At 40.4% G+C, this 12315-nt stretch overlaps 1 protein-coding gene across 3 annotated transcripts in view; it reads left to right on the top strand.

Annotated features, from left to right (window-relative positions):
- The window catches only part of LOC124125337 (CLK4-associating serine/arginine rich protein-like), a 29721-nt gene that overhangs the window by 856 nt on the left and 16550 nt on the right, over nucleotides 1-12315 (top strand). For all 3 annotated transcript variants that reach the window (XM_046488639.2, XM_048402947.1, XM_046488638.2), the window contains exons 2-6: nucleotides 3177-3320; nucleotides 6216-6313; nucleotides 7804-7902; nucleotides 8572-8654; nucleotides 11253-11337. In XM_046488639.2, coding sequence (XP_046344595.1) covers nucleotides 3222-3320; nucleotides 6216-6313; nucleotides 7804-7902; nucleotides 8572-8654; nucleotides 11253-11337 — 464 coding nt within the window. In that variant the 5' untranslated portion in view covers nucleotides 3177-3221. The remainder of the gene's footprint in view (nucleotides 1-3176; nucleotides 3321-6215; nucleotides 6314-7803; nucleotides 7903-8571; nucleotides 8655-11252; nucleotides 11338-12315) is intronic.

The following is a 12315-nucleotide window of genomic DNA, read 5'->3' on the forward strand; positions in this document are numbered from 1 at the left end:
AGTGTCCAAGAGGTACATACATGTATGTAGCATTTGGATGTATCTATTTGTTATCTGAGATATATTCTTGTATTATATGGGACGAAGGTTAAGTATAATAGAAGGAACTAGAAATTAATGTCTAGTATACACATAGTGAAAAATTTGGCCAAAATTCTAAATAGAGCGGAGGCGGGTATTACCTATGCTGTGGTTTTTATAGATGGATTTATAAATCCCATCTCAAACACGGTAAACATACACATTTACCATCATAAATACACATGTCAATAGTTAGTATACTTTCTCAATACTTTGTCACATATATATATGTGAAATTTTTCACACACCTTAAGTAAAGCGCTAATGTGAATACATTTAAAAAACAAAATAAAATATATAATAGATCTAGTATAAATATATTTATATATATAAAACATATAATATATATTGTAACGTGAAGTATTTTCACAAAAAACACGATGAGAAATCGTAATATCACATTGATAAAAGTCAACAAATAATGTTATAATTATAGTATTTAGTAGAGTAAATCTCTTTTTAAAAAGGCGATCTTCAAACAGTAATCTTATTTCAGGAAACAATGGGTCTACCAAACAAATCGGGTCTACCAAACAGACAAATATGCCTGTGTGTGTTATTAATACATGAATTTGAGTAAAACGTAAAAAAAAATGTTTCCAAAGCATATTTACCGTTTCAGTTGTAATCTCAGGAATTTTGAAACAAGCTATAGTCCATCAATGTCTTCTCGTCACAACACCACATTTGAGTGTGTTTGAACTTCGCCGGTAACATCCGATCCATTCGCCTACCGTGCAACCTAATTATTACGGAAGTGCCTCTGTCATGGATAATGTATACAACTATGAGACTATTTTTCAGGTACTTTTGGTATTCACCCAGGTACGTTTTATTGATACACGTGTCGAATAAGACGAATGTGCGACAACGTAATGTCAAAAACTGACTGTGTGTGACAGTTATGGAATGTTGCTGTTGGGTCGTTTCCTTTACTGTATGTTCAAGTATGTTTGTTTGTTCTGAAAAATATCCGCCCGTAACACCAGTTTCAACATTGCCTGTGTTAGGGCAAACTGACCCTAGCTGTATATAAATGTTTAGGAATACTTCTGTCCAGGAGCAAACAGCTGTTAAGATTTTGAGAAATTGAGTCAGGGGTTAAAATTTTGTCTGTTCGTTATGCCTCAGCCAGCAACATTCTAGCAATACTATGGCAACTTGTATAGATAATCAAGTCTGGCCAGGCAGACCAGTGTAAAACCATACGCATTCATTTAAATCACAACAGGAATAGAGATTTACCTGATTATTTTGGATTTACTTTGCAAATAATTGAACGTAAGTATAATCCTAACCCCAACTAAGGAACATAAAGGAGACAGAGCAATACAGTGTCCAAGAGGTACATACATGTATGTAGCATTTGGATGTATCTATTTGTTATCTGAGATATATTCTTGTATTATATGGGACGAAGGTTAAGTATAATAGAAGGAACTAGAAATTAATGTCTAGTATACACATAGTGAAAAATTTGGCCAAAATTCTAAATAGAGCGGAGGCGGGTATTACCTATGCTGTGGTTTTTATAGATGGATTTATAAATCCCATCTCAAACACGGTAAACATACACATTTACCATCATAAATACACATGTCAATAGTTAGTATACTTTCTCAATACTTTGTCACATATATATATGTGAAATTTTTCACACACCTTAAGTAAAGCGCTAATGTGAATACATTTAAAAAACAAAATAAAATATATAATAGATCTAGTATAAATATATTTATATATATAAAACATATAATATATATTGTAACGTGAAGTATTTTCACAAAAAACACGATGAGAAATCGTAATATCACATTGATAAAAGTCAACAAATAATGTTATAATTATAGTATTTAGTAGAGTAAATCTCTTTTTAAAAAGGCGATCTTCAAACAGTAATCTTATTTCAGGAAACAATGGGTCTACCAAACAAATCGGGTCTACCAAACAGACAAATATGCCTGTGTGTGTTATTAATACATGAATTTGAGTAAAACGTAAAAAAAAATGTTTCCAAAGCATATTTACCGTTTCAGTTGTAATCTCAGGAATTTTGAAACAAGCTATAGTCCATCAATGTCTTCTCGTCACAACACCACATTGATATTATTTTGGGTCTTACACGGTCAGGATTTCATAAATATATCTTTAGCACTACACACAGGTACGAATTACTTAAAGGAGTGAGTTCAATTTAAATTATCGGTAATTGCCGACTGAAGTCATCGGCAGACCCACCCTTCATTGGTAAATGCTGTTGCGTTTTCGTGCTGTGTTACGAACCTACTACATAAAAAACCCGGCCACGCTGCATATTGTGGTAAAAGAGTTGACCGAAAACCCATTTGAGAGAACTCGTCGCCCAAATGCACAATGTTCTTATTTGCAAGATTCTAGTAAACCAGGTTTCCAAGGTGGCCTGAATTGAAGGTGGCCAAGGTGAATTGAAATGTGTGATAATTTTGTGTCTTGTCTCACAATTATGTTCATGGATATCTTTTCATACTCTTTGGTTTAGCAAGAAATATTCTTAGACATGTTGGGTCCAGTTTAGTCAAAGTGGTCAAGATCTAAGAAATTCATCGCTTAGGTCTTTTCGTTCACTCATTCACCTAGTCTTACTGATGGTAAAGGTTTGAAAATGCTTTTGCCTCTGTGATTTTGAAACCAACCCTGAAATTATGAAGCACGTGAAGTCACTTTCTTATTGATGATAAAGGTAGCTAGAAGCAGGGGACTTTATGTTCTGAAATTGTGTGCATTAGACATGTCTTCTCATATCTCTGACTGCTATGCTAACAATAAAATACAACGAAAATGCATAATCAACTTTAAACAAAAATTGGAAAATATGTGTTTTTTTGTGCTCAAGTCCATCTCCAAACACATTAAATGAGGGAAATTTGAAAATGTTTTTTAGTGGCAATAAAAATGACCGACTTGCAGGATGTTCAAGTGATGCACAAATGCCTGAGAAACATTTAGTATTTTTCTTAGCCTGACATTTTGGGTTAGAAGTGACACAGAGCAATCTGCACACAGGATAAAAAATGTGTCTGAGAAAATGTTGCAGATATTTTGATTTGTGGATGCAGATGCTGTTTGATGTTGATGGTGCTTGGATAGAGTGAAGCGACAACATGTGGCATGAAGCTCGCAGGCAGGAGAAGAAGATCCGAGGCCTTATGGTCGACTACAAGAAGAGGGCAGAGAGAAGAAGGGAATTCTATGAGAAAATTGTGAGTCTAAAGTAGTTTAGAAGCAAGTCTTGAAATAGTTACAAAGTTAATGAAGAAAAGTTTGTTTAAATGACAACTCAAGAAGCATTTACTGTATGTCAATGAAACTTGGTACATGTCCTTCTTAAGGTGGGACCCAGATGGGTAAAGGAGTTATAAGGTCAGTGAGTGAGTGAGTGAGTTTGATTTTACGCCGCTTTTAGCAATATCACGGCGGGGGACACCAGAAATGGGCTTCACATAAAAGGTCAGTAGTGATGTTATTGAAAAGTCAAGGTCACTGTGTAAAGTATGACATTTTTGTGATCTTATGCATGTTTTATTGTGTGACATGTCATGAAAATCTAGTATGAGTGGTAGGTCACTATTACATACTTTCAATGAGTAGTATATGCTAAATTTTCATTGTTATGTTCAATTCCCCAAACGACATCGTATTTGGCTTATATGCTGGATAGCTCTTTGTAATCCTCTTAAAATACTTGTTGCTGATATTAAAGGTCAAATTTACTTGCAGGATCATTCTAAAATTTAGAACATAGCATCCTTAGAGTGTGGCATTGATTTGGTAAGCTTTGGGTCGACTTTCATTAAAGGTCAAGGTCATTTGGAAGGTAGTTTTGCTTCTTTATGTACTGAACCAACCCTGTATGTTTGTATGAGATACTTGTAGGAGCAATGGCCCATGTTTTAGAAACTAGAAATATTTAATTGTGTGATTGCCCCAACTTGAAGTTCAATGTCATTAAACTGGAAGTGCTTATAACTATTTCATTCAAGTAGTTAGTGGCATAAGACTTTCTGTATTAAAGTTTTCTTGCATCAGACATGTTTTTTTCAAAATCTGAAGTGATGTCATTAAGCTGAAAGTGCTCAAATTTTTGTTATTGTATTAGCGCAGAACTTTCTGTTTCAAAGTACCATCTCCATGGTCTAGTGGTAGAGCGTAAGGTCCAGTGTCATACTAAAAGATGTTAAAAGATGGTACTTGTTGTTACCCTGCCTGGCACTTGCCATTGAGGGCCTAAAACAAGGACTGGTCGGTTCGGAGTCGGTATACTGTGTCTGAATGGGGTATTCATGTTAAACTGAGGCATGGTATCTCAGTGAGCTAGCACTCTAAAATCAGCAATAGTCTGGATTAGTACAAGCAGCCACACACACAAACACATGCATGCATGTTGCTATATGAGTGCATTAATCTTGAGTGTGACGTTAAACCCCATTTAATCTCACCCTACCTATTTCAAAGCTGTACTTGAATGGGTGTATGTTTTCTCAATCTGGTACTGATGCCATTAGACCTGAAGTGCTTTAAAGTTTGTTGTTAAGATAGCTGCAGGCACAGTTTTGGGGCATTCAGGTCAAGGTTAGAATGGGTCTGCTTCAGTTTTTGCATGTAATGCAAACACTTTTCTAGTTGCTATGACAAAATAATCACGTGGCAATCATAGTCTACAAAGTGAGAAAAATATTGTCTTTGGATAATTGATCAATGATAAATTACAGATATGTTGACCCTTGAAGATCCGGGTTAGAATAGGTGTTCAGCAACTCATGCTTGTCGTAAGAGGCAACTAACAGGATCGGGTGGTCAGGCTCGCTGATGCATGTCATTGTTTCCTAATTGTGTAGATCAATGCTCATGATTTCAATCACTGGAATGTCTGGTCCAGACTCAAATATTTACAGACCATCATCATATAGCTGGAATATTGCTGAGTGCGACATTAAATACCAAACAAATGCAAACAAAGTTATGTCCCCCCCCAAAAAGGGGGGAGGGGGACATTGATTTTGGCCCAGTTCTCGATGGTGTTGGGTTTTAAACAAAACTTGGCATATGCATTGCTCATCAGTTGAACTAGTGCCTGTGGCTATTTAAAGCAATTTTCATTTTTTTATGTTTCCATGGAGACAATTTTGACTTTGTCTAAAGCAACTCAAGGCTATGTTTCCGAGCCATAACTTGAAAAACCTTTCAAGATTTTCCAACTTAGAAGTGGCATATGCATTGCTCATCAGTGTAACTGGTACCCTTGCTAGTTTGAAATTTTTCATAATGATATTTTGTTACATTTATATGGAAACAATTTGGACTAAGTCTCTAACAACCCTAGACTTTGTTTTCAAGCCATAACTCTCAAACTAATAAATATTTTTTCCATGCAACTATACATTTGCAATGACCACATGCTCAAGTATTACCTTTTCATATTTTTCAACTTTTTTAAATTGTTGAGTTTCCATGGACATAGTCTCAAACAAGTAGCATTTATTCCTGCCCAAACTATACAGCTAATGAATAGTTCTGCTTGAGATCATTTTCTTTCAAGGCTATGGTTTTGTATTATTGTTTTTCGGATTTGTACCACATTTACAGTACAGAGCTACAGAGCAAATAAGCAGCGTATTTGCGTAAAATATCCCCCCAACCCAAATATTCAAAACCCAAATACTTTCAATTAACTTGTGTACAGAAACGCATGCATTTAATGAAAAACTCAAATGTTTAAAAACTGCATGCGTTAATACCCAATGAAGCTTTTTCAGCATGCGTACAAAGGAGCTAAATTCTGAAACAAAATTACGAGCTTATTTACTTCCGAGTCAGGCCTATATAATTAGAACAGTTATATACATCTAAAACGTTTTCTTTTTTTAAAATCTTAAAATGTTCACAAATTTTGGGAAAAGCCCAATAGAGCAATGAATAGATGAGTGAAAAAATAGTGGTTATCCAATGAAAAATGTAATAACCCAATTAAAATAGAAAACCTAGAGTGAAAACTCAATTGCTCAAAATTTTATCTGGAGCTCTGCAGTAACAACTTGAACTAACTTGAACGCATTCCAGTTTGTTTTGTTTATTTTGTTTGATAATTTGTCTTTCAGAAACTAGATCCCACCCAGTTTTTGAGGGTCTATGGAAGGCCATACAAGATTCACCTGGACCAGGCTGTGGCCATGGCGGCCGAGAGTCCACAGAGCATGTAAGGAAGCCTTCAATAGCTAATGGTCACAAACATGTACTAGTCGTGATGAACATGATATAGCTCTTACTTTGTCAATATTTACTGAAAGAGGTAAAATGAGTTGTCTGTTCTTGGATGTGATAGGTACTGGTATACAGTAGTAATGCTGATGGGGTGGTCTGTAGTCAGGTGTCAATGGCCCCTGTGAACATCTGGGCTAGAATTGGTCTTCAGCACTCCATGCTTACCATAAGAGGAGACTAACGGAATCAGATTGTCAGACTTGCTGCCTGCCATCATATCCCAATTTTGTAGATCGATACTCATAATATCAATCACTGGATTGTCTGGTCCAGACCCGATTATTTACAGACTGCCGTCATATAGCTGGAATATTGCTGATTGGGGCATAAACAACAAACAAACAAACAAACAAACAAACAAACAAACATGATGAGCAGAAAAAATATTTTACACTAAGCAGTATTCCATTCTTGTATTTTAAATTAACCTCTTCAATAAGATTCAGACCAATCCTCTGCTTACACTGTACAGTGTTTGCATTGGGCTAAAAAAGAATGGTGTCCCATTGGACGTGGCAGCTGCGAGCGCTGAAAGCATGCAGGGGTTTGGGGGTATTATAACTCTTTGTGATATGATTACTTATTATTACATACATATCTTGGGTGTTAAAATCATGTATACACTGTATCATTAAATAGTTACAGTTAGCTTCAGTGATAGGTTTAATTGTTCTGTATCTGCTATTGCTGGGGCACGGGTGGCCAAGTCGTCGAAGGCGCCACGATTCGCTGTGCAGAGTTGCGTCCCTTGGGCACGCCAGAAACCTATGATTGTGGGTTCGAATCCCGGTTCGCCCCGATTATGTTTCTAGGTTTGTCAGCACCATACCCATGCTCATGGGTTTTCCTCCCACATTAAGCTGACACGCCGCGATATATAACTGGAATACTGTTAAAAGCGTTGTTAAACTCAACTCACTCACTCGCTCACTCACTCTTCTATTGCTTGCCTCGTAAAGAACTGTGTGGTTGAAGTTTCTATATCCGTTTTTTAAACCAGTCGGATACACACTTGTGACATGAAGGTTTGTTTTCTTGCGTCCCAGTATGTTGCTTTGCTTATTTTTATATATGGGATTGTGTAAACGCCAACACTGCTGTATTAGTTTACACAAGACAGTAACAGGACCCTTAAAGAATATCAGTCTGTAGGTAACATCTGACTCTTGAGATTAAACCAGTCAGAATTAAGGCTTTCTACATTCCACTGGCCCTTTGAAATGTTACTGGCCACAAGCTGTTGGACTAGCAATGTATTCCATCTCTTGTAAAGCAACACCATATTAATGATATATAACAATTTCATTATAAAGCATCAAGAGATTCGGTTACCGTGGTAAATCCAGTCATGTAACATGTACAAGAAAACATTTTGAACTACAAGGATTTTTTAATATCATTTGTTCAACTTTGTTTTGTTTATAGGATGCCCTGGCAAGGTAACCGTGACAACATGATTGACAGGTTTGATGTTCGAGCTCACCTTGATACAATACCTGAGATCAAGAAAACAGAACCAATTACGTAAGTGTTGTGTGTTTGAGTGATAGATTCAGGAGATAAACCTACTGTGCAAACCTACTTTTTGTGATTTGAACCAGGCACTATAGTTTAATCTATCGATAGATCGAAGTTTTCATACACAAGTTTTTGTGTCAAAAGACTTTGAAGTATCAAATAGAAATAGATACCTGATTATAAATGATACCTTTCCAGTGATAGAAACTAACACTAGTCCTTATAATGATAACATATACCAAAACCCCTAAAAATGGCAAATTTCTACTTTTGCACGGACAACAGGACTAGTGCCAATTTCTATCGCTGATTTCTAATGCATTATAGGGACACGGGTGGCCCAGTCGCCTAAGGCGCTGAGATTCGCTGTGAAGAGTTGCGTCCCTTGGACACTCCAGAAACCTATGATTGTGGGTTCGAATCCCAGTTTGCCCTGATTATGTTTCTAGGTTTGTCAGCACCATACCCGTGCTCATGGGTTTCACCGAAGTGGTAAATGTCTGAGACCTGCATCACTTCCTCTCACATCAAACTGACATGCCGTGATATTACTGGAATACTGTTAAAAGCAGTGTTAAACCCAACTCACTCACTAATGCATTATGAAGATGGACATTGTTTGTTATTTGTATTTCACAACTGTTAGACTTGGGCTGAGCTGGTGTTTTGTTCCAGACTGAATCGTGGCGAGGACAATGAGGAGAGGCAGGCCAACTATGAGAGGTACAGAACCCTGGTGGAGAGCGAGTCAGCAGGATGTAAGTCTTTCCAGGACACTTGATGGGGGACTTCAATTACTTTCCCTTTTGGGATGCCGAGTTTGTATTGGTCCCAGATAACTATGCTTGTTGTAAAAGGCCATTGACGGAATGTGGTCGTCAGGCTTGTTCAGTCTTGGTCGACCAGCATAGCTTGATGGGGACCTGTTCTAACGAAGAATCCCTGCAGGGTATCATGTATAGAGCATAGGGATACAGGGATTGAGGATACAGGGATTGGGGATACAGGGATTGGGGATACAGGGATTGGGGATACAGGGAACGGGGATACAGGTAATGGTGATACAGGTAACAGGGATACAGAGAACAGGTAACAGGATAAAGGGGAGACACAGAACGGGGAGACAGGGAACGGGGAGACAGGAAATATGGAACGGGGAAACAGGAAATATGGAACGGGGAAATAAGTAACAGGGAGACAGGATTGGGGATACAGGGAACGGGGATACAGGGATTGGGGATACAGGGATTGGGGATACAGGGATTGGGGATACAGGGAACGGGGATACAGGGATTGGGGATACAGGGAACGGGGATACAGAGAACAGGTAACAGGATAAAGGGGAGACACAGAACGGGGAGACAGGGAACGGGGAGACAGGAAATATGGAACGGGGAAATAAGTAACAGGGAGACAGGATTGGGGATACAGGGAACGGGGATACAGGGAACGGGGATACAGGTAACAGGGAGACAGGTAACGGGTTTACAGGTAACAGGTAACAGGGATACAGTTAACAGGGAGACAGGGAACGGGGAGACAGGGAACGAGGAGACAGGAAATATGGAACGGGGAAATAGATAACAGGGAGACAGGTAACAGGGAATGGGGATAAAGGTAACAGAATACAGGTAACGGGGAGACGGGAAATAGGTAACAGGGAGACAGGTAACGGGGAGACAGGGAACGGGGAAACAGGGATACAGGAAATTGGGAACGGGGATACAGGGGACAGGGAACGGGGAGACAAGTAACGGGGAGACAAGTAACAAGTAACAGGGATCAAGGTAACAGGGATCAAGGTAACGGGAAGACAGGTAACGGGGAGACAGGTAACAGGAAGACAGGGAAAGGGGAGACAGGTAACGGGGAGACAAGTAACGGGGAGACAAGTAACAAGTAACAGGGATCAAGGTAACAGGGATCAAGGTAACGAGAAGACAGGTAACGGGGAGACAGGTAACAGGAAGACAGGGAAAGGGGAGACAGGTAACGGGGAGACAGGAATACAGGGAACGGGGATACAGGGAACAGGGATACAGGTAATGGGAAGACTGGGATACAGGTAATGCGGAGACAAGTAATGGGAAGACAGGGAACGGGGATACAGGGAATGAGGATACAGGTAACAGGGATACAGATAATGGGAACAGGGGAACGGGATACAGGGATACAGGTAATGGGGATACAGGTAATGGGGAGACAGGTAATGGGGAGACAGGTAATGGGGATACAGGTAACGGGGAGACAGGGAACAGGGAACGGGGATACAGGTAGCAGGGATACAGGGAACGGGGAGACAGGTAGCAGGGATACAGGGAACGGGGAGACAGGTAATGGGGAGACAGGGAACAGGTAACAGGGATACAGGGAACGGGGAGACAGGTAACAGGAAGACAGGGAATGGGGAGACAGGCAACGGAGATACAGGTAGCAGGGATACAGGTAATGGGGAGACAGGTCACTGGAAGACAGGGAAAGGGGAGACAGGGAACAGGGATACAGGTAGCAGGGATACAGGGAACGGGGAGACAGGTAATGGGGTGACAGGGAACAGGGATACAGGTAGCAGGGATACAGGTAACGGGGAGACAGGTAATGGGGAGACAGGTAGCAGGGATACAGGGAACAGGGAAACAGGTAACAGGAAGACAGGGAATGGGGAGACAGGCAACGGGGATACAGGTAGCAGGGATACAGGGAATGGGGAGACAGGTAATGGGGAGACAGGGAACGGGGATACAGGTAGCAGGGATACAGGGAACGGGGATACAGGTAGCAGGGATACAGGGAACGGGGAGACAGGGAACAGGGAGACAGGGAACAGGGATACAGGTAACAGGGAGACAGGTAATGGGGATACAGGTAACAGGGATACAGGGAATGGGGAGACAGGTAATGGGGTAGCAGGGATACAGGTAACAGGGATACAGGGAACGGGGAGACAGGTAATGGGGAGACAGGGAACGGGGATACAGGTAGCAGGGATACAGGGAACGGGGATACAGGTAGCAGGGATACAGGGAACGGGGATACAGGTAGCAGGGAGACAGGGAACAGGGATACAGGTAACAGGGAGACAGGTAATGGGGATACAGGTAACAGGGATACAGGGAATGGGGAGACAGGTAATGGGGTAGCAGGGATACAGGTAACAGGGATACAGGGAACGGGGAGACAGGTAACAGCGATCAAGGTAATGGGGAGACAGGTAATGGGGAGACAGGTAATGGGAAGACAGGTAAATGGGAAGACAGGTAAATGGGAAGACAGGTAAATGGGAAGACAGGTAACAGGGAGACAGGTAACAGGGACTTTGTGGTTATTGATGTTTGACAGCTGACTGATGTTTGCAGTGACAGAGGAACAGGCTCTACACCAGATCTACATTGATGAGCAGTTTGGACCTCCAGACAGAACAGCGGAGGAGGAGAAGAAGAAGTGAGGAGCTTTTTATTCTTATCCTTTATTCTGTCACCCGGGTTCAGTTCCCCACATGGGTACAATGTGTGAACCCATTTCTGGTGTCCCCCACCATGATATTGCTGGAATATTGCTGAAAGTGGCGTAAAACCATACTCACTCTTTATTCTGTCACCCTGGTTGATTCCCCACATGGGCACAATGTGTGAACCCATTTCTGATGTCCCATGCCATGATATTGCTGGAATATTGCTGAAAGTGGCAGAAAACCATACTCACTCTTTATTCTGTCACCCTGGTTGATTCCCCACATGGGCACAATGTGTGAACCCATTTCTGGTGTCCCCCACCATGATATTGCTGGAATATTGCTAAAAGTGGCAGAAAACCATAATCACTCTTTATTCTATCACCCTGGTTGATTCCCCACATGGGTACAATGTGTGAAACCCATTTCTGATGTCCCATGCCATGATATTGCTGGAATTTTGCTAAAAGTTGCGTAAATCCCTATTCTCACTCTTTATTCTGTCACCCGGGTTGATTCCCCACATGGGTACAATATGCGAAGCCCATTTCTGGTGTCCCCCACCATGATATTGCTGGAATATTGCTAAAAGTGGCATAAAAACCATACTCACTCTTTATTCTGTCAACCGGGTTGATTCCCTACATTGGTACAATGTGCGAAGCCCATTTCTGGTGTCCCGCCACCATGATATTGCTGGAATGTTGCTTAATGTGCCATAAAACAAGACTCACTCTTTATTCTGTCAACTTTCATGCATTAAAAAGGGGATTACTTTCATCAGGATTTTTTAAAGTTTTGAGGTATAAACGTTTTTGCATTTGTTTCTGGTTATTCCCATTTCTTCATGAAGGCATTGATGTAATGGTTGCCAAGTCATGTTAAATCTATACTGACAGATCAGTATTAAAAAATACTTTCATATCAGGATGACCATATTACTCCTTGCATCTCCCTGAATTTCAACA

The sequence above is a fragment of the Haliotis rufescens genome, unplaced genomic scaffold, assembly GCF_023055435.1.
Source record: "Haliotis rufescens isolate VD_foot unplaced genomic scaffold, xgHalRufe1.0.p SCAF_3, whole genome shotgun sequence".
NCBI classification, from domain to species: domain Eukaryota; kingdom Metazoa; phylum Mollusca; class Gastropoda; order Lepetellida; family Haliotidae; genus Haliotis; species Haliotis rufescens.